Genomic DNA, 22,409 nt, shown 5'->3' with positions numbered 1-22,409 from the left:
AGCCGGCCCCTGCTGCTGTCCTCAAACAGCCGCCCAGGGGAGCGCTCCCTCCGCGTGCTCAGCATCCGGCCGGGGGACTTCTCGCGCTCCAGGGGGCGGCCCGGAGACTTGTCCCTGCGCAGCTCGGTCCGCCCCTCGCGGTAGCGGTGGGGTGTGCTTGGCTCTCGAGGGTGGCTGGGGCCTTCGGGAGGCGCCGGGCTTGAGGCCACGCGCTTGGTGATGTGCTCGTTGTACGTCGGTGGGCCTCGCTTGTTGGGGCTATGACAACAGGAGAGGGAGGTGGGGAGCTGAGCCATCCCCATGCCCATCTCACCACAGGTTATTAGAAACAGATCCCCACCTGGAGTCCTTCAGGCTTTGTGTTTACCTCGAGAGTGAGGACAGAAAGAAGGCAGAGCTAACAGCAAAGAGAAGTCAAGTTTCCTAGTCTCGGGGCAGGCTTTCTGCTGAGCACCTGCCATGTCAGGTGCTGTGTAAGCTCGTCAGATCATGCTAACAGCTTGGCATGCCAGGAACAGGTGACCCTCATTGTACAGACAAGAGGACGGAGATGCAGAGAGGCCAGGACTCCAGTACAGGTCAGTTTGACATCGTAATTCGCATACTCCACCCTGCTGACCTAGTAATTTCCAGAGCCTAAAGTTCACAGGAAGTCTTCCTTTAGGGGTTAAGCCTGTACTCATTACTGTCAGTTGCCAAATCTGTCCCACTTTTGGGCCTCTGTCGGTCATCTCTCTAGGTGGCTTTCCAAGAGCCTTTGTGCTAGAGGTGTAGAAATCAAACCTGATCCAATTAGGAGACAGAGCAGGGCCAATGCAAACAGCGGACTAGGCTCAAAAAACATATGAGCAATTGAAAGTAGTGGGACCTTTTCTTACGAACGATCTAACCCTCCACCCAGCCCTGGCCTGCCTTGCAGAGAAATTTTCATGTTTCAAATGAAGATCTCACCAGGCTTGGCCCTTACCACCCCTCTGCAGAAGCAAGATCCAGAAACACAGAACTGACACACAGCCTTCAAAGTCAGTTCCTTCTCACCCTCGAACAGAAAAGGTACCGGGGCCCTCGTTATCTGAGCATAATTAGTGCTGGGAAAAGGCAGCCTACTTAAAATGGGAACACCATTTCACAGAGACTATTACTTGAAGACATATTTTGATTGATTGGGGCTTTATCTTAGAAAAATAAAAGCAGAAATCAGGAAAATATATTTTATCCTAGATAATTTTAAAAATCTAAATTACAATTGTAATTACATGGTAAGAATGAACCAAGTATGAATCACATACTGATTTATTATGCTCTAATTTTCTCAGGAAAATTGTATGCTAACATGCTGGGTGACATCCTCCACCAGCAACGCTGGATTTTGTGCCGTGAAATCGTAAAGTCATTTGAATATTTGACAGCGTCACCAGAGGCCTCTCTTAACCCTTTGATATTTAAATCTTTCCCTTTGGAAGGGACCGAACTTGATTTTCTTTAATTATTGGCCTAACTCTAGGGAACCTCTTCTGTCAACACCCATTACAGAAAGCAACTGAGCAGCAAAGACGCTGACCCGCTTCAGGAGAGGAAACTCTAGAGCAAGCTTGAGGGCCAAGTCCAGGCAGATGCCTGTTTTAGTAAAGTTTCACTGGAGCACGGCCACGCCCATCTGGCGGTGCACTGAGGTTGCTTTCATGGTCTAACAACAAAGTTGAGCAGTTGAGACAGGGACCATATGGCCTGCAAACCCCAAAATACTATCTGGACTTTTACAGAAAAACAAATTGGTGAACAGAACGGAAATAACTCTAAAGTGGTCAGTCAGTCTATTGTAGTTTCATATTTTCTTCCCTATGTAGCTCAAACTGTGGCAACTCTAACAACCAGTGCTCAGAAAGCCACACTTTCTTGTGCTGTGTTTGCAGCAGTAAAACTTAGGGTGACTTTTGATTTCAACATCTTGAAGTCAAGGTTTCTTTTCATCTCTAGCCATGTGGCTCTGTGATATGGAAGACAAAAAAGTTCAAGAGAATTATATTAAGCCTATTGTAATGGAAGAGAAATTATAACGTGTGCCCATCATAAAGCAAGGGAGAGGGTGCTCACTGCCCAGAGGAAGAAGAGTGGTTCAAGGAAGGCCATTTGAGAAGTCAGCTGGGATTAATGGGATGAAGAACACACTCGTTATTGTAGGCTGAGCTGGCCATCTTCCATCTCCGTATCTGTTAATAACCAATGATCTACCACACCAATTTTCTGTTTCTTGCATAGGGTTACATTTCCTGCTCTGCTAAAGAGACGAGGGTGGTGTGGCCTGCAGTAAAGCAGTCTCCCATGCTGGCCTTCTACATTCTGGACCTGCCCAAGGCAGTCAGCAGCAAAAAGACGGTTTTATAAGCCAAGAGATAAAGCCTAGCAGCTGGCTTTCCAGAACAGAAGGAACTGGAACCATTTTCACCACAGAGTAAGTCACTTCTCACAGACACAGCACGTCATATCAAAAGGAAGGTCCCTGAACATCTAACTAGTGAGGCAGTGGAGGAAAAAAATACCTAGTTACAGTACTTGGGTTTCTTCTTGCATGACCTAGAGGGTAAATAAAATCTAGACTTTTCAGGAGGGGACTAGAGCCCTTTGAGCAGTCACCCCTGAAGCAGAGGCCAAAAGAGCGAGGGGCAGCTGACTGTTTAGCACTTCCAGTTTTCCAGCAAGTTCCTGGAATTGAAATCACACTGACAGACATTTCTGACCAACACTTGTATTTTAACAAAATAGAGACTCTTCATTAGGACATAGAGCTTAGAAAAGAAAGCTGTCAACTTAATATTCTGAGACTAAGTATTTTGTAACCTTAGAGGTGTCCACTAAACTGAGTCCCTTGGGGATAAAAACTGTCTTCATTTGTGTATCCCCAACCCTGGGTCTGGCACATGGCAGGGGGCCCACATAACTGTATAGGGTAAATATGTGGGCTTTGTAAACCAGTCCACAAAAAGTAAAATCCTAGGTCAATTAAATATTCCTCTAGGTTGAGAAAGCTCATCTCCTTTGTGGGCCAACGTCTTAAAATTATACGTCTCAAATCCACACATGGAACTGAATCTGGCTCCTCACCCTGGGGGGTCAAGACAAAGCCCATCCCCCTTCCACCCGCTGCTGGTGGAATAACAGAAGAGTACAGCCTCCAGGGAGGAAAACTCAGGGACACCTGTCGCAATCGCCAACAATTCCTTTTCTAGGAATTCAGCCTCCAGGTAGATTCCAAGCATTCGAAGTGAAGATATACCAAGTCCTTTACTACAGCAACAAACTGGAAACACCCAAATGCCCGCTGATAAAGGAGCAGTTAAACAAGGTATAGTCACGTGAAGGAATGCTGGTCAGGCATTAAAAAAGAGAAACACTTTGTGCACCCACATGAGGCAGCTTCCAAGACGCAGGCGTGTGTGCACGGTGTGCTGCCACCTCTATCAAGAAGGGGACGTGTGCTTGGGGACCAGCAGGGTAAGGATGCCCCAAAACAGGCTTCTCCCTTAAAAACAAGCACACTGGTACCACTGCAGGGAGCACATTGGGCTTGGAGCACCCCAGCCTCAGAAAATTATCACTATCTGATCTATCTCGGTCCTCCTGGGAAAAGACTAGAGTTATAATAATTTGGGGGGACGGGCCCACAGAGGACCTAAGATTCCTTATTAGTGTCTGAAGAAGACATGGCCCCAGCCTTCAAGACAAGGAGAGAAGCGGCTTTCCCAGACTCAATACCAGTAGACTTTCTTGTGTCTCCGAGTCCCCTGGATCCCCAACCATATGTACTTCACTTAAGCAAAAATCCAATAAGGAACTAACAGTGTCACTTCATGTTGCGAGGCTGTGGGTGTCCAGTTCACCTGCTTCCATGGAGGGAACTGACAGCAATCACAGACAGTATGAGCATCCTGTCTGCACTGTACAAAGAAGGGCCAAGAGCCACGTGGGAATCCTCATCCAATGCTGCTGCTTTCCTTCTCATTTTCTCCTGCTCTTCCTTTCTTCTCAGGGTTTGTTTTTAATTGACCTGATGCAGGTCTTGCACAACAGAAGTCCCTTATCTCTGGATGGTTTCGGAAAAACAAACAGTGGTGACTGTTTCATGTGGCTAATGTCTGAGGCAGTGAAACCAACTTGGGGAAAACAAGAGGCTAGCCAGAACAGTCAGAAGAAAGTCCTCCTGTGTGTTCCTAGGGATCTGTAAGGCCACACACACAAGTAAGCCTGTACCCAAACCCAGAAAAAACTTAGAAAGGCCTCAGTCTCGGCAGCTGACTCTTGAGTGCTGAAGGTGTACCCCAAACTCCAAACACACACACCATTTAAGGAAATCCTCTCTAGTTATTCATCTGCCCACTACCCTAATCAAGCAGAAACTTCAGTGGCTCACATAACAAAGAATGCAGACTATATAATTAGTCCAGAGAGTCACTCAACAAATAGCAACACACCCTGGGAGGGGAAGGGGGAGCTGATTTTCAGAGTCATCACATGGTATTAATTGAAATGTTTGCTTTTCAACAAAGTATAGCCTGTACTCAAGGCCTCATTTCTCCTGGGAAATCCTTCTTAGCCCCCAGGTCCAAGCTGGGAACCCTCCTCTGAGCTTCCGCAGCGCTTTAAACCACCCAAGTATGAACCCCATTCTCCTTGGCTAGCTGGCATCACATGGGTGCTTGTCTTGCCCATGGGCCTCCTCAGGGAGGGAAAAGAGTCCAACTATTCACACTCGGTCTCCCTCAGCAAGCCCAGTGAGCACAGCACACTTATCAGCTAAAGCAATGAATGCATTATGAACACAGCCACAGGAAACAGCACCAGAGAAAAGGCTAGACATTTCCTTCCACCTTTTCCAAGGGGACACTAAAAAATTTTCCTGTTGCTTATAAAGGACTGTCATTTAAATGCCGTTGGTTTCAAAGAAATAAGTGGCTTGAGCTTGAAGATGGGAAAACTGTCAACCAGTTAAGCAAGATTTCCTCCTCCTCTGCCCCTCTGTGATGAGGAAGAGGAGAAGGCGTGTTACCTGCGGGAGGTGGATGGGCCACGGTGGTGGTCGGTGCCGGTCTCCTTCACCAGGTTTCCTTTGCAGCAAATGACCCTTAACTTATCCTGATATGAGGACGCCAGGTAGATGGCTCCTGAGGAGATTGCAGGGCCCAGGTAGCGTGGGTTGGGGATTTCCAAATATGCTCGGGCGGGGGTCCTGTAGAGTTTCAGATGAGAGTTTGCACAGCTGGTTATCCCCACTGTTAGGACCCGGCCCCAACACCCAGCCGCTGAACTTTTCGCAGTTGTTTAGTCGCTAAGTCATGTCCAACTCTGCGACCCCATGGACTATAGCCCACCAAGCTCCTCTGTCCATCCAGGCAAGAATATTAGAGTGGGTTGCCATGCCCTCCTCCAGGGTATCTTCCCAACCCAGGGATCGAACCCAGGTCTCCCGCATTGCAGGCAGATTCTTTATACCATCTGAGCCACCAGGGAAGCCCACCAGGATGGAGTAGGTATCCTATCCTTTCTCCAGGGGATCTTCCCAACCCAGGGATCAAACCAACATTTCTTGCATTGGCAGGGAGTTACCACTAAGCCACCAAGGAAACCCAATTCTTACCCCAGAGAGGAGCGGGCCTGGATCTCAATTACTTCGAGTGAGTTGAAGTGAGTCACAAACAGATAGGGTTCTCTGTAGGCTGCATGACCACCACGGAGGAAGAGCATGGGGCAAGGAAGGGTTAAGAGACAGAAAATCAAAACCTGGCTGCAGTGCAACCTTGGACCCAGCAGCCCAGCTCAGTGTATCCTACACATGCACCCACATGCCTGTATAATGAGGCATGTTTAAGTTTATCCCCTGCCACTGCTGTTGGGGCAGACGCTGGGAGCCCACTCAGGGAACAGCGTGCAGGATCAGTTATATAAATCACGGCACAACTGTGGGATCTGCAGAGCCGTGAGAATGCACGAAGCAGCTCTCTCCACATGCTGACGTGGGGAACACCCAAGGTGCACAGTGCAGATGCACAGTAAGGCTCCGAATCTGGGTCAGCTGTGCTGCCTCACTGGTCTTTTAAAAGGGAGAGGGATGAGAATCAATTGTTATGTGCCTGTGTTTGCATAAGGCACTGGAAGGATAAGAAACAGCAGAACTAAGTTTTTTTTTCCCTTAGGGGAGTAGGGATGGAGAAATTTGGGAGACGAGTAACATGGGCGAGACTTTCATTGTAACCTTTTAAAACTGCTTAATCAGATTCTCCAAAAAGTTTAATAAAAATGACTGGATTCATAGACAATCAGGTATTTCTAGTCCTAATGCTGTATATTTCTGTATCACAGTGTCAAACTCTAGGCTATAATGTGAGCTGGTTTTGGTCTTAAAGGGAAACAGCTTATCACTGTTATTCCTTGTGCTGAACTGTGATTTCAGTATTAGTCACACCTCCTACTACACAGGCCCCCATGGACTCTCTCCGCCTGGAATCCCGGCAAAGCTAGCAGGATGGGGTGGAAGCGAGAAGGCCTGGGCGCCTCTGCTCTTGCACTCGTAGAGGCAGCCCTGGTGCAGAGGGTAAGACCTCCAGCCGCTGGCCCCTGCTAAGCCCCCGCCCGACAGCCGGTCTAACTGACGGCCACTCTGTGAAGCCATTTTGGATGTCCCGGCACCTCTGTTGACACCACATGAAGCAAAGCTGTCCAGTCAGGCCTCCAAGTCTCAGGCAATAAGAATAAGCAGTTGTTCTGAGTCACTAGGTTTTGGAACATGTTACGGGGCAACAGATAAATGAGACAGCCTTGAAGGGTATTTCAGCCATAACGGTGTTTCAGACCATTCACACAGGCATCGTGTATGTGCGTTTACCCTTGACACAGCAGCTCCACTTTGAGAGTTTCTGAGCTGGGGCTATTACTTAACCAGTGTGCAAATACCGTAAGTTCATCACAGCGTTGTTCACACTTGAGCCTGTTTAGAACTGGTTAAAGTGACGGGTCATCAGCTGTGTCGTGAGACGCTATGCAGCCTGGTGACATGATTTAAACAAACTCACAAGGAGTGCTCTCCGTTCTGTCATGAGAGGCTGGTGGGTTTGGTTTATGCATCCTGCCCCAGGTCCTCTGTCCTGGACACTTACATGGGAGATGCTACATGTGGCGCCTGGTGCCATAGGGAGCCCCCAGGCACAGTGCATAAGCCAAAAGGAATTCCACCAGCGGTTCCTACCAGGGCACCAAGTACTGATCCCCACACCTTGCCTCACCTACCAAAGGCCAGAGGTAAGCGACTCCACTTGAGATCATCTGTGCGGCTGCGTCTTCCATAAGAATCCACGAACACCCCGAATTCTGGAAGGAGGCAGAGTCCAGAGCTTAAGCACGGCCAAAAACAGGGAGCATCAAAGACACACACTGACAGGAGTGAGGAATCCAGCCTGGGGCACCTGGGTCGTGGAAACCTCAGGAGCTCTGCTGAGCCACGTTTCTGGGGTTTACTAAAGAAGAGGGTTTGAGTGAAAGGGGAGAGACAGGAAGTGGGTGATGGAGGAAGGAGAGAAACAGACCCAGAGATTTAGGGAGAGGAAAGGGGAAAGAGAAGAGTGAGGGACAAAGAAGGACAGAGCAGACCGGTCTGGAAGAGACTGCATAGACCTGGCTAGAGCCTGCTGGGACACCCCAAGGGTGCTGCTGGAGCAAGACCAATGTCCCCTGTACTCCAACAGCAGCACCCCGCCCCGCCCCGAGGCCCCTGTCTGGGGCTGTGGGTGCCCTGAGCACCCCATCAGCCACCGGTGGACTCACCGTGGAAACAGAGCAGGAACTCCTCCCGCTGCCCCGCGCCGTTCACCTGCATGATGGACACGGGGAAGCTGTTGGAAGAGGAGGCAAACACGGCAGGCGCCAAGGAATGGTCGTTCTTATCCAGGAATTCTGTAAAGGCAGGCAAGACGCGGGGCCTCAGGACCAAGGAGGAGCCCAAGGCGGCGGCAAGGCCAGAAACGCGCCAGCGGGGGGTGCGCCCGGGCCCTACCCTCTAGCGTGTACTGCTTCATGTCGATTTCGTAGAATTTGTTGGTTCCGATGAGGATACTGTAGTTGGTGAAGTGGATACAGCTGCAGGGCTCCGAGGTCTCGATCTCCTAAGACGAGGGTGTGAGGGGCAGCAGAGAGGAGGATGTGAGTGTTGACTTGGAACAGCCCCTGCTCTCCAACCAGGCCATAGGGTTTGCCACCCAACTTTCCCTATGGTCTTCACACCAAGCAAGTCCCTTCACGTTCTTCATAAGGACCCATGGTCCTTTTGCTACCTCTGGGTTCTTTGCAACCACAGACTAAAAAAGGTCAAATTGCAACCGAAAAAGTCAAACACCATTTTAAGAAAAAGGGGTAGCGTTCAAAGAGAGCTGTGAAAATACAACATTCTAATCTGAAGGAAAAGCCTGGAGGAATACACCATCGGTGGTAGCTGCAGGAAGTGGTTTTAGTTTCCTTCCTTTTCCAAGCTTCTCAGTTTCTATCTTGAATCTGCATTATGTACTTCATCACTATCATCATTGCTGTTCTCATCGTCTGAATTATCTGCTTCCTAATTACTTCCACTTGTTTACGGGCCAATCCTAAGGAAGGGCTGCAGAAATCCTAGTTATGTTTTACTCCAAATGGTGGCCAGGAAATGAATGATTTCTGAGAATTTTCCTGAAGCTAACAGTGCAAACTTTAGTCAGCATTATCCTCACCATTGAATATTTACTGATCACTAGGAATGAGGAAACTGCACGGCAGGGGAAGCGTGGTGAGGTGGTGGGGAAAGCCAGAATTCAGTTTAGGTCTCAACTTTGTAACCTGGGATCTTGGCCAACCTTAGTCATCTTACCTGAGAAGTGGGGATGGCCATTCCTGCTTCTCACAACTGTTGTGAAGTGTGTGAAACAGCCAGCCCTATCTGTTTAGAACAGGTGCTCAACTGAAACACTAACAGCAGCCCACCCCAGATAAGACAGTCTCTAACAGGTAGTGGTGACCCATACATATTCATCCCTCCTACTTTTGAGACCAACCATAAGAGCACCTGCAATACATCAGGCTCACAGTGGGTGCAACATTCCTGTCTAGGGACAAGAGATGGGTTTCTCGGGAAGGAAAGCAAACGCGGCGATCCAGCAGATGCCTGTCTGCACCCCAGGCAGTATCACAACTCTGCTCCAAGGAGAACCAGCTCTCAAAATGGGTTATCAAAACAGCCAGCACTGGCTTTTCTAAAGGTAATTATTAGAAACTTCTGTGATCTGAGAAAGATTCTGGTAGGGGCCACCAGGGCTGCTTGCTCCTCAGAGCCTCCTATTTTCTGCTGTTTCAAAAGAGGAGTCTCCTATCAGCTACCTTCCTCTCTCCCCTCACAAAAAGCTGAATTTGCAGGGCTGGCTAGAGAGGCCGCTCACGCCCGGGAGGAGGAAAGGCAGGGAGAAAACTGATGGCCACTCTGGAGCGTCCTCTAGGGCAGGGCACCCTCTTGTTCCCTCTCTAAGGAGGTCACCCAGGATGAAGGGGACACACACAGGCACCTTCCCACCAGCTCACCAAGAAAGTAGGCCCAGCGAGGCCCAGGACTTACTTTGCGAATGCAGTACTTGCTGAGGTTTTCATTATAGCGGAGAATGACAACTTTGCTGGGCATGGCTGCACAGATGCAGAGCCCGCTCTCAATCTGAAAAGCAGTTGGGGTGGAGGGTAGGAGAAGAGCATCACCAGTGAGTGTACCAGCTCCATGGCAAAGCTGGTTAGGAGCCGGGCCTCTCAAGCTGCCACCAAGGACACAAGAACAGGTTGTCCCCCACGGGAAGGGCCGTGCCGGGCACCGCTGGGTGTTCAGGAGCAACCCTGGCTCTGCTCATGTGATGCCAATGGCACCACTACCAGTTGTGTTGAAAAGAGGCAACAGAAATTTAACCCAGTTTAAGGACAGGGTTTTCAAGGTCAAATTGTTAAGCAGAGGAGCCACAACAACTCCCAGAAGAGTCGCCATCTGGGGCCCAGAGGACCACTGACCTTGCCAGCAGCAAACAAGTGGCAGCCCTTGACCGCTTCAAAGATGTTGGGCGAGATGTCCGGCTGGGCGGGGAGGTGAGACTGCGCGAGGGACTGCTTCACCTTCTTCACGTCCACGAGACACAGGGCCCGCTCCTCTCCTGAGGGGACCGGGGACAGTGGAGCACAATGGCGGGTCTCATTCTAACCTTGAGTGAAAGCTACTCCAGGCCACACAGATGTGTGAATTTCCACAAATCCCCATTAACACAGTTTAGGTCCAAGTGTTAGATCTAAAAGGAAAACATCTACCCTCTTGGTCAAGACTGTGGGAGGAAACAAAAATTCTGCAGACAAAAAATCGGAGAATGTGAACTGAATGTTCAAATGTGTTCCCCACCAAAGTCAAGAACATTTGTGTTGGGAGTCAGTGAGGGACTTTTATAATATAAAACAGTGGACATGGGAGTTCTGTGGCAGTCCAGTGGTTAGGACTCCGCACTATGACTGCAGAGACAAAGGTTCAATCCCTGGTCAGGGAACTAAGATCCCACATGCCATGTGACCAAAGAAAAGAAGAAAACGTACCATGTGAAACTATTCTGTATGATGTCACAGTGGCAGATGTTTGTCACACATTCGTCCAAACCCACAGAATGCATAGGAGTGAACCCCAATGTAAACTATGGCCTTGGCGTGGCATGTCCCACTCAGGTGCCAGGTGTGTGTGATGGCAGAGGTACACAGGAATTCTCTCTACCTTCTGCTGTGAACCTAAAACTGCGCCCAGGGAAAATATCAAGATGGAAGTGAAGAAAAAGAAAGCAAGCGAGAAAACAAGCTGACAGAGGAAAAGCACCGAGAGATCAAGCAAAGCTAGTTCCTGACCATATGGATCCAGCCAGCCAAGCCTGAGTTAAGATTTGACTGTGAATGTTTTGAACGTGAAGCCAATGCATTGTTGTTTTCCTTTAAAAAAAAAAAATTACCAATAAAGAGAGGAGAATAAAGCCTTTCTGCCCTGGGTATGTAAGAGAATGTCCCTGTTCTTAGCTGACTGGCTGAAGAATCTGGAGTCAGAGCTGCAACTGACTCTCACGTGGTTCAGAATAAGTGAGAAAGTGTGTGTGTGTGTGTGTGTGTGTGTGTAGGAAGAGAGAAATAAATATGTGTTGAACTGTTACTGAGTGCTACATGCAAAGGAAGGGTCTGAGACCGGGGAGCACGGGCGATGCACACGGCAGGGCAGGCAGGCTCTCAGAGCACAGGGGCTCGGGCCCCTTCAGGGACCCAGAGGGAAGAGCCCCTCCTGCTCCAGCCCGCCCCCAAGTTTGACAAACATGACATGTGAGTTTCAAATCGTTTGCCCTACAAGTGAAGGCAAAGCGCTGTGTCCTTGGCCTCCCACCTGCGATCATGAGGAGCTTCTCCAGGTCCTTGATGATGTAAATCTGGAAGACTGCTCCGATTCCTGGGACGTGGGTGAGGGAGTTCTTCAAGACATTCAGCGCATACAGCCCTTCCTCGGTGCCCACCAGCACCACCTGCCAGGGCACAAGTCCCCAGGAAGAGCATGAGCGGGGCCATGTCCCCATTACCACCCCTTGACATGGTCCTGTAACACGTGCGGCTATGGCCAGATCCCAGCAGACGTTGCCCAAAAAAAGCATCGTCACCTGGTCGCTGAAGGGCAGCGTGCAGTTCATGTCCAGACGGTCATCACCTTCCAGTTTCAACAGGGAGTTTCCGAGCAATTTCTTTTCACATGTGAAAGAGAAGAGAGAGAAAAAAGGAGGCCACAGTGAGGCTGAACTGTTCGTGACTGAACTGTCCAGAGAGACAAAAGCAAGAACAGAGGAAAGTTTAATGCCAGGGAGAAGGGCAAGTTACTCCTGCAGACACTCAGAAGCACACACCTGCTCCTGATTTGCCCCCTACTTTGATCTGAGTTCAAAAGGCAGGACCTGAATGTTACTGGTGTCTCTGGGTGGTGGTTAATTAGCGTCGGGGACATAACTGGGTTTAGATGCATAACTAAATGAGCACAGGAGACATAGATTCTGTCACACAAAACAAGCCAAAGCTGAAGGGTGTCACTGCAAAGGGTTAATAAGCCACGTGGACGCTCCTGCCCCTCCAGGCGTCAGCACAAGTGCAAAGCCCAGTGTCAGTGGCAAATCAACCAGCTCCTGAGTCTCTTTACCTGAGCCCACGCGGGCAGAGGCTCGTAGGAAGTACAGTCACGGCCCTATTGTACACACATGGATGGGGCGTTCAGTTAAAGGCTCACACGTGGGAGATGGGTCATCAACACAGCGCTTTCTCGTGAGAGGGAGGCTGGTGGCTAAGGACTTCCGACTGCTAACACTTAAAGTGTTTATTAGGAGCTAAGTGTTTGAAAAGAGCTGTTGGGGCTTTGGTGGTGGAAATGCCAGTGCGTGATGAGCACTGTTTGTATCCTGGAATGTTCCAGGAGGAGTGATGCCAATCAAGGCCTACCCACGTCTCTAACATCTTCAGGAGAAGTAGGATTTCAGACCTGCCTTTGGAAGAGCAGATCACGTAAAAGCAATTGAGCAGGTTATGAAAAAGCTTCCTGAAAGAGACATGGCTTTCGGCAGCCCTTTGTGCTGCTTGTAACACAAGCCTTTGAACCACGTAAACACATCTGGGTAAAGGAGAGAGAGCATTTCCTTCTAAGTAATTTGCAGCTGTGCTGCCAGAACTGAGACCTAGTATGCCCTGAAGAGCTGGCTAATGGTGGCGAATCCCTCATTCTAGAGGGTTCGGGCGGGGGGACCTGTGAGGCCAGACCCTGCCTGGAAGCCTGGATCTCTAGGGGCACACAATCCCATCACCCTTCAGAGGGGGAGGCTGAAGGGACCCCCACCCAGTCAGCCCCCTCTACAAACACAAGCTCTGGCCCGCATGCATACTCACAGCGTCGGCTTCCGCCTTTTCCCTAGACACTCTCCCACCTGCCACAACTGACTCTAAGGCGGTGACCCAGCGCTGCTTGTCGGGAAAGCTGGGAGCCAGCAAGTAGAGGGTCCTCCCAGGCCAGCAGGTGGTATGGGGGTGAGACTCCATCTTCAGGACATAGGGGACATCTAGGAGATTGGGCAGACAGCACAGGGTGGAGTTCGCCACCCACACCAGGAGGGAGGGCCAAGCCACCTGAGTCCCAGTTACATAGCAGACGTGGAGGTGGGGGGGTGGGGGAGCCTCCTTCACAGGCTGATCCTGCACAGGCCCCCCCTCCCACCCGCGCTGAAGGCTGCAGCCCAGCCCACCTCCCAGGGGGGGCCTGCTGCCCCTCACCTGCTTTGGCTGTGTTTGCAAGTTCAGAAGCACCAACGGCGCCATGAATAGACACGTCCCCATCGGGAAGGCACAGCTCAAATTCTTCCACCGGCCTCTGTCCAGCTTGGTGCAAAGAGGAAGGGCAGAAAGAAAAACAAAAGAACAGGAACAAGAACAAGGGGAGACGAGAGGAAGAGAGAGAGACGGAGTATGCATGGAAAGAGAGGCGCACGAGAACAGAGGGGGGAGGAGATGTGCAGAGAAGGCGGAGAGGGAAGATAAAAACAAAAGTAAAGTGTGTCAGATGAAGAGCACAGTCAAATTTCGGATGACGATGCAGATTTAGGGGTTAGTTGGCTGAGGCGGAAGTTCTCGGAAGGTGTATTAGCAGGTGGAATCTTCAGGGCAGCACCCTGCAGGGTCTTCAGAGGGGAGACCTATAGACGTGAGTATCGTACCAATAACCTTTAGCGGAGTCATTTGGGTTTTAATTTTCAAAAATGGAAAATTCGTAGAAGGCTTGCAACGCAGTCCGGAAAACAGAGCCTTCACGCCAAGACTGGGAGACCTGGGCCAACTGCGTGCAACGAGATTCCCCGACTCATTAATTTACCTTCTCTGGCTTCGTTGTCATAAATGAGGACTTTGGAGCCCTCCAGAACGATGTACTTCCTGTCCCAGCCTTGCTGTCCTCGCTTGTTATTCCTGGGAAGACAGACGTGGGAAAGAACTGTTTGAACTTGGAAGAAATGGGTGGGAAGCAAGAGTGGGGAGGAGAGGAAATCCCAGTAAAGATGCTTCCCTGGAAAACAACAGGAATGACATGCCGGGGTGGGGAAGGAAAGCTTCCTTCTACCCTCTGGCTTGTGGAGCTGGCCCTGAATTCAACTGATGTTAAGACACATGAACAGGAGAGAAGCACACACACATTTAATTTTGTGTGTACGTGGGTGTCTCCACAAGCAAATAAAGCCCCCAAAGCAGATGGGCCCAAGTGCTTATATCCTAAGTCAAACGAAGAACAGTTAACTGTGGAAAAGTAACACGGTCTGTGCGCATAGGTTTCTCCCCACTGGCCTTGCCCTTGCTCTGAAGATAAGAATGCTCCTTTCCTCCTGCTGCAGGAAGAACAGCTTTGACATGGGAGTATTATATCCTACTTTTCCAAGAGAAATCGGGGAGGTTAGAGTGTCCCTCTTGCACCTGCTATTTTCTAAGTGCCTTTAGCTCAAAACAGTCCTTTACCCCAAAGTGGCCTTTTCCAGACCGGCACATCCTGCCGCCCTTCACCAGCCACCGCTTGCCCACCCGCTGCCAGGCCAAACCGCCCTGCAGCAATACCTGGGCACCTTCATCCACCCTTCCAGGTGCAGGCTGCTGCTGGGCTCCTTGGACTGCAGACCCGGGGAGTTCATTTTGTCGCGGCAGAAGGCCTCGGTGAAGTGTGTGGCGTATTCGGCTGGCAGGCCACAGGTGGCTGGCAAGCATGTGGAGCACTTGGGGTGGCACATGACCTGACATTCTAGGGAAAAGCAGTGAACAGGCTGAAAACACACCCGTCTGATGCTGGACCACTCCCTGCCTCCGCCAGCCAACCCCCGACCCCCACCCTGCCTGGCCCTGCCACTCAGGGCACCCCTCAGCCTTCCCAGGAGCCAGGCCCCTACAGAGACAGCCAAGCTCTCTCAATCCAGTCTTCCTGGTTTCTCCCAGGCTGCCACAGACAGATGTGCAAAGGACACATCTGCACATCTCCCTTGAAGCCAGGACACAGCTTAAAGGCAAGAAGACACCAGCCTGAGGGAAAGGAGCCTGGAAGTTCTCAAAGACCAAGGCATTTTGCACAGGCGATTGGAGACATGGGCTGAAAATGTGTATAAATTCCCTCCTTGAACATGGGGAAAACAGTGTACTCCCCCTAAGAATAAACATGTGAAAATGAATGCACTATATCACGGGCTTCCCTGATAGCTCAGTTGGTAAAGAATCTGCCTGCAAAGCAGGAGACATGGGTTCAATCCCTGGGTTGGGAAGATCCTCTGGAGAAGGGCAAGGCTACCCACTCCAGTATTCTGGCCTAGAGAATTACAGTCTATACCGTCCATGGGGTTGCAAAGAGTTGGACATGACTGAGCGACTATATGCTGCTGCTGCTGCTGCTAAGTCGCTTCAGTCGTGTCTGACTCTGTGCAACCCCAGAGACGGCAGCCCACGAGGCTCCACCATCCCTGGGATTCTCCAGGCAAGAACACTGGAGTGGGTTGCCATATGATGAGGAATGTTTAAATAAAAAAACAAACCACCACCGGACAGAACTTTAGTGGAGACGCACGGGGGCCCTACCACAAATGCACAGCGGCTGCTCTTACCGAGACACTTGGATGCCTGGCGCCCGAAGTGCACGGTATCCAGACACACGGCACACTTCGTGGCTCGCATGTTCAGTCCCACGTTGAACCGGTGAGGGATGTTGTGGTGCATGCGCTCCTTAAGACGCCGGCTGAATTCTGGAGGGAAATTTTATTTTAAAAAATCAGAGTGCTGCAAAATAATACCATCAAGAAAGTGAAAAGACACCCACAGGATGGGAGAAACGTTTGCAAATCATCTCTCTGGCAAGGAGCCTGTAGATAGGATGTAGAAAGAACTCTTATGATGCAATAGTAACAAGATAACCCAATTAAAAAGTGGGCAAAGGATGTGAACAAATGTCTCTCTGAAGAAGATAAATAAATGGCCAAGATACACAGGAAAAGATGCTTGAGTCATTCTTCCTTAGGGAAATGCAAATGAACACCAGTGAGATGTTAGTTCATGGTCACTGGATTATCTAGACTCAAAAATATGGGAAATGGGTGTTGATGAAGATGTGGAGAAATGAAGGTCCTCATACACTGCTGGTGGAAAAGCAAATGGTGCAGCCACTGTGGAGTCCAGAATTACCAGATGCCCCAGCAATTCCACCCCTAGGTCTATACCCAAGAGAACTGAGAACACATGTAGCCACAAAATTTGTGCACAGATGTTCACGGCAGTATTATTTATGATAGCCATAAATGGAACCAACCCAAAAGTCCATCAATGGACTAATACATAAACAAGATGTGATGATCACACAACAGAATGTTATTCTGCCATAAAAAAAGGGAAGAACTGATAAATGCTCCAAGATGGATGAATCGGAAAAACTATGCTGCATGGAAGCCAGACACAGAAAGTTATACAAGGTGCATCCTTTATGGAAAATGTCCAGGACAGCAAATCCATGGAGACAGAAAGCAGACTGATACCTGTCAGATGTTCCATGAAGGGGAAAATGGCAAGTAACTGCCAATGAGTTTAGGGGTATTTTTCTGGTGGTCGACTAGAGGGACCAAAAATGTTTTAAAAATTCGAATGTGATGATTATACAACCTTGTGAACTTACTTAAAAAAAAAAAATCACTGAATTATACATTTCAAACAAACGGATTGTATGGTATGTGAATTATATCTCAATAAAGCTGTTAAAAAAAAAAGCATCTTAGTGACAGATTGTGAAACTATTTTAACACTAACAGATGTGTCTAGATTTATAGGAATCAAATTAAGATCGCCATTATCTGGTTATTAGGAATTAGGTTTTATTTAAAAACACATTCCCGGTAGGAGATGGTTAATACGATGGCATAGCTGTTTGTGAGCGTAAACAAACATACGCTTCTAAATCAGTTGTTTGTAAATATTTTAGTCATGAAAGGTATGTTTTCCAGATGAGATCATGGAGCACTTTCCAGAATCCAGTTTAAAAATCACCATTCTTGAACATATTTAAATAATTTTAAAGACTTCATTTTAGCTTCTTGCTTCAGATTATTTCATAGAGAATTTCTGTTCAATACAAGACCAATAATGTGTTATAATATTTTTATAACCAAAGTGTGAGTAAACAAACGCAGCCAATGAACTGAAGTAAGTTCCAGATGTACCAACCATGGTTTTGCATTAATTATTTATGTAAAACATGAAATTTGCAAGCTTGTAACTGATGAGAATTAAAGTATGTTTATACTATGGTAAAAAAAAATTTACTATTCTGAAATACAGACTTTCTGACTATTAAATACATAGACTGACTGAAGAAGTCCCCCTTCATGCCCAGTTCTTCCATGAATAACATCCTTTTTAAAAAATCCAAGTTTTAAGCCTCAAAGAACTGATTCTTGCATTTAAATTCCAATCAGTTAAAACTAACAAGATTGATTTTTTCTGTTTAGAAGGCTCCCTTCTCAATAGTGACCTAACTAGGCAAAGGCAGCTTTAAATAGAAAAGCTCAGGATCCAAATTTCTGAATCCAAATTGGATTCTCCGAACAACACTGTCTTCTTCCCTTAACAGAAAAGTCATGAGGAATAAATAACATAAATGCACTCTGAACATGCCATGCACACAAAGGAGATGTTTGGAGTGTTACAGACTACTCAGGGAGCCGCTCTGTGCAACCTCATGGAAGAACCCGGGGGCCAAAATGATTTTCCTTTGTGTTAACAGCACCACTTTGAAGACTTTAATCAAAGAGTGAAGCTCTTTGATTCAAGGTGTTATGTAAACATGGGAAATGAGATGACATCATTACTAAAGAAGAAAGAAATGACAACAAAATTCCACTGAGACTGGCAGCTGAAGTGGGTTGATGGTGATACCCTGATATTGAACCACAACTACTATGCTCTCCCTGTGACTTTCCAAACCAACTTCCTTGGCTTTTTTTAAAGTCCATCCCATCTCTAGGTAAATAGAGTACATTTGAAACCACAAAGAAAACTCCTCACACCACTGGTCTAAAGGTTGGCACAACCAACCTTCAGAATACATACAACCTTTAACCCAGGACTCATTTCCCAACAACTTATCCAAAAGTCAGCACCCATAGCTGTGCAGAGTGTTCACTGCAGGGTGTGTGTGGAAACAAGGAACTGGAAATAACCTAAATGCTTGTCAATTGGGGTCTGGATTAACAGGTGAATTATAAACCCCCCACCATGGAATACCACGCAGCCCTCTAAAAAGATGGGGTCAATCCATATGGGTTAATATGAAATCTGCTAAGAAGACATTTTAATTAAAGAAGATGTTCTGCAGTGTACAGCACTGTGGGCTGATATTTATGAAAGCAAAGAGGATTATTATTTTCTCATATCCCTTAAATATGATTATATGACACCTAAATAATACAGACATGCAGTTAGTTTATGAGCTATGGCTGGAAGAATACAATGGTTGACTCTGGGTAAGGGAACTGGGGTGGGGAGAAGGCTCACTGCTTATTCTTTAGCCCTCCATATTATCACTTGTCATTTTCACCCTGGGTCTGCATTTCTCAGTCCATTAAAAAAAAAAAAAGTCAACGCAGGTCCAGTGGCCCCTTGAGAACGTACCCTCTGGAGTGGAAGACTCCTTCCTGCGGCTGGACGGCGGGGCGAGCAGGCTCAGGGCGCTGGGCTGGTGCTCGGGTGACCGCACAATGGCGGACATGGCGATCTGCTGCCTGGCGGTAGCCGGCGTAGATGGGTGTGGGTGGTCTGCAGCTTTCCGGTGGGCAGCTGGGGAGAGACCAGTCCAGCGCCTTTAGGTTAGTGGGGTCCCCCAGAGGCCCCAACCAAGTGGACTGCCCAGGGGCTGGCTCTCAAAGGCCTGAGACCACAAGGACACCCGGGGTGCCGTATGGGCCATGCCAAGGGTGCCGTCACCACCAGGCTGAGCTAGTCTCCGCTCATCTCCTTGAGACGGGCCCTCAGCCTGGTGCACCGCCCTCGCTGTCCAGAGCGCCCGTACCTTCCTCCCGGGCGGAGCGGAGCTCGATGCGGGTCTTCTGCAGGGCTTCCTCGAGCTCCGCGCAGCGAGCTTTCTCCTTCTCCAGAGCCACCTTCAGCTCATTGTACTGCAGAGGAACCTGTGTGGGCAAAGCAGGGTCCTCTTTCCGTCGACTAAATAAACCCTAGCAATGGAAACAGAGATATCTCCTAACTCCTGGAAACTGGCACTGGGAACTAACTAAAGGAACTCTGCCTCGGGACGAGCAGACCATGGGAGCCGGGCACATACTCACTGCAAGCGGGTTTAGTAAAAATGGCATGTGAAGGGGTGGGGGGACTGAGCCACAGCCCCTCCCAGCTGGCTGGAAAAAAATGGGGGTGCGGAAGTTTCCACCGAGAGGGTTAAAGATGCTTGAATTGCCACCACCTCTTCCTTTAGCAATCCCAAGGAGAGCCATTTCCTGAGACTTTACCCTCAAAAAAAAATTGGAAGTGGAGGATGGAATCAGGAGAGATGGTTCAGTAATCTTGCCTTGAATTTGTCTCATGATGCTTAGTTATAAGACACAGAGATGAGTGGTTGCTTTTTTTTAAAAAAAAAAAACAAAAAACACAATACTAAAATGACATCAACAGAAGGGGCTTATGCCAAGAAAAAAAATGCAAATGGAATATGTATTGTACATGGGAGAAAAAAGTAAAACACAGGATAATGAGACTGAAAACAAAATTAACAACCAAAAAACACATGGGAATACCCTGACTACATCAAGTGACATAATCAGATAACAGTCCACTGCTAAAATAAAAAAGATTCACCATCAGCAGCACATAACAAGCACAGTCACACAGCACACAAGCAAGCCCGCGTCCGACAGCCACCACTGCTGTTTGCTTCTGCTGCTGCTCTTCTCCAGAAGGAGGACATCAGCATCATAAGACACCCTGCAGCCCATCTCCCCTTCCTGTACCATCACCAGTGCTATGCTGCCATCTGAGTGCCTCAGGAAGTTTCCAGCTCCTTAGAGACCTTCTTGAACTGAGAACACCTGGCCAAAACTACAATGAAGGCTGCAGTGGTTCAGGGAAGCATGCTTTGGGCTTATTAAAAATCTTCCCATGTGTATCTATCAGCCTGTCCATCCGTGTCTCCTGGTCATTGTTTTCAATTGTTACCATTTTAAAGGGAGGGATGGAGCAGCACCCCATGGAGGGGGCAGCTATCCAGTCCGGCACTTTGGGCAGGTCACAGCAGCACTCTGGGCCCCAGTCTCCTACTGACCCGATCAGAGGGACTGAGCAGATGATGTCTAGTTTCTCTGGAGCCCCTTGTGCATGACTTGAGATTCCTTCTCAGGCCCCATACAGATGACCTGTTAATACCTCTGGAATCCCATCCCTGTGACCTAAGAAGCCCTCTCTGTCTAGAATCCCATGTGTGTGCATGCTCAGCCTCTTCAGTCGTGTCCGACTCTGTGTGACCCTGTGGACTGCAGCCCGCCAGGCTCCTCTGTCCGTGGGATTCTCCAGGCAAGAATCCTGGAGTGGGTTGCTGTGCCCTCCTCCAGGGGATCTTCCCAATCCAGGGATCAAACCTGCTTCTCTTACATCTATCTGCACTGGCAGGCGGGTTCTTTACCACTAGCACCACCTGGGAAGTCCTAGAATGGCACACGAGTGGCCTCTAATCTCTCTAGAGGCCCTTACACACAAGCAGAGAACCCCCTCTGGAATCGGGGACGCCAACCTGAACACTCGGCCTTCCTCTCTGCTGCCTCCTCCTCCCCAGCTGCTTGGGAAACAAATCTCACTCCTTCAGAGGAAGGCAGCACAACTGTAAAGGCCATGAACACAGCACAGCGTGTCACAGATTCCAGAGTGACAACAGCCTCTCCTGAAGAGCCATTCTGATGATCTCAAAGCCTCTTTTTTCAACCCAAAACAAAGAAATTGTGCATTTTGTTTTCTCTGATGTTCCTAAGATTATCTACTCTGGTGACCTTCACGGAATCATCATGATTGAGCGAAACTGCCCACTGCCTGCTTTTCACACCCTCTGACCCACCTTTTTCTTTTTGGCAGGCTGGTCCATTTTGGCTTGCAGAAAATCGATGAGTTTGGTTTGCTGGGAAATAGTGCCTTCCATCTTCACCTTCTCATGAGAATAGAGAACCTAAGGTTCATGAAAACAAAAAGCACCTCAGATCCCAGAAGAAGCAGACTTTTAAATTTGATACTTTAATAAGAAATAAAGTCATTACAACACTAACAAATGAAAAATTCAACAAAAGCCACACTGAGCCAATTGTTACTTACTTAGTCCTGATCTTACTGCCCACCGTCCCCCACCCAACAAAGACAGACTCAAGTACAAAGATACGTGAAAAAGCAAAAATAGCAAATGGTGAGTAGAAGACTCTAGAGGGTGGTCATGATAGCAATTTCCCAGCTTCTCTTAACATTTGGAAAGTTTTCGTAATAAAATACTGGTGAAAATACACAACACGAAGAGACTGCTCATCTTGCCAGGTGGCTTTGAGCCATCACACTTTGCCTCTGTAGACAATTTTTCAGTAAGCTCCCGGTGCTGGTTCTCACCTGAATGTTTTCCAGCTGATATTCCAGGTCACTCCTTTCTGTCTTCAGCAGATCAGCCCGATCCAGAGCTTCTTGCAGCCCTTGAGTCAGACGGAAAATATGATTCTTCTGCAGGTCCATCTGCTGCTGTAACTTGGCTTGCTGGTGGGGGGAGAGGCCGGAGAGAGAAGCCTCAGACCACACACAATGCAACGCGCTCTCTCACTGTCCCCACTCAGACTCATTTCAGATGGGGCACCAAAATTTCAGCTCATTTCAGGATGACCAACTGTCTGATATTCCACAACGATGCATGAGCAGTTATCTCAACCACTGTTGAGAGAACTCACTTTGCGATTCTCCATGTGGCGTACACAAATGGGAATCATAGCACCTTTAATTCAAAGGGCGCCGCGTCAGTGCGAGAGACCAACAAGCACACCAACAGCCATGGTGGGAGGCGATGCTGCCACCACGAGGGAAAGGGGGGCGATCCCAGCGTCAGAACAAGTGTTAGTAAAACAAAATTCTGTTTAGTATATTGCAAATAGTTTTGTACGAGAACTCTCTCCAATTCTTTTTTTTTTTTTTTTAACTTTACAGAAAACAGGGCAGGCGATAAAGATACTGGCTTTATGGCTCTTACCTAAAATGCTTCTGTTTCTAAAAAGCAGAAGAGAACAGCTATCCTAAGAGGA

The 22,409-nt window shown here is 48.5% G+C and overlaps 1 protein-coding gene across 2 annotated transcripts in view; it reads right to left on the bottom strand.

Moving 5' to 3' along the window:
* CIT (citron rho-interacting serine/threonine kinase) overlaps positions 1 to 22,409 on the bottom strand; it is a 176,061-nt gene that overhangs the window by 3,539 nt on the left and 150,113 nt on the right. The window contains exons 29-47 of one of the 2 annotated variants that reach the window (XM_010841399.1): positions 21,733 to 21,873; positions 21,200 to 21,307; positions 19,154 to 19,316; positions 18,757 to 18,921; positions 15,708 to 15,845; positions 14,680 to 14,860; positions 13,952 to 14,043; positions 13,357 to 13,461; positions 12,976 to 13,145; positions 11,712 to 11,792; positions 11,444 to 11,579; positions 10,057 to 10,196; positions 9,623 to 9,715; positions 8,042 to 8,150; positions 7,813 to 7,941; positions 7,279 to 7,359; positions 5,633 to 5,711; positions 5,045 to 5,224; positions 1 to 258 (exon numbers count right to left, since the gene is read on the bottom strand). In XM_010841399.1, the coding sequence (XP_010839701.1) occupies positions 1 to 258; positions 5,045 to 5,224; positions 5,633 to 5,711; positions 7,279 to 7,359; positions 7,813 to 7,941; positions 8,042 to 8,150; positions 9,623 to 9,715; positions 10,057 to 10,196; positions 11,444 to 11,579; positions 11,712 to 11,792; positions 12,976 to 13,145; positions 13,357 to 13,461; positions 13,952 to 14,043; positions 14,680 to 14,860; positions 15,708 to 15,845; positions 18,757 to 18,921; positions 19,154 to 19,316; positions 21,200 to 21,307; positions 21,733 to 21,873 (2,549 nt within the window). Of the gene's footprint in view, positions 259 to 5,044; positions 5,225 to 5,578; positions 5,712 to 7,278; positions 7,360 to 7,812; positions 7,942 to 8,041; positions 8,151 to 9,622; positions 9,716 to 10,056; positions 10,197 to 11,443; positions 11,580 to 11,711; positions 11,793 to 12,238; positions 12,284 to 12,975; positions 13,146 to 13,356; positions 13,462 to 13,951; positions 14,044 to 14,679; positions 14,861 to 15,707; positions 15,846 to 18,756; positions 18,922 to 19,153; positions 19,317 to 21,199; positions 21,308 to 21,732; positions 21,874 to 22,409 lie in introns of those variants that run through there. The other variant, XM_010841398.1, reaches the window with a different exon arrangement.

This window comes from Bison bison, unplaced genomic scaffold (assembly GCF_000754665.1).
Source record: "Bison bison bison isolate TAMUID 2011002044 unplaced genomic scaffold, Bison_UMD1.0 scf7180017864160, whole genome shotgun sequence".
NCBI classification, from domain to species: Eukaryota; Metazoa; Chordata; class Mammalia; order Artiodactyla; family Bovidae; genus Bison; species Bison bison.
This window is presented reverse-complemented; position numbering and strand designations above follow the sequence as displayed.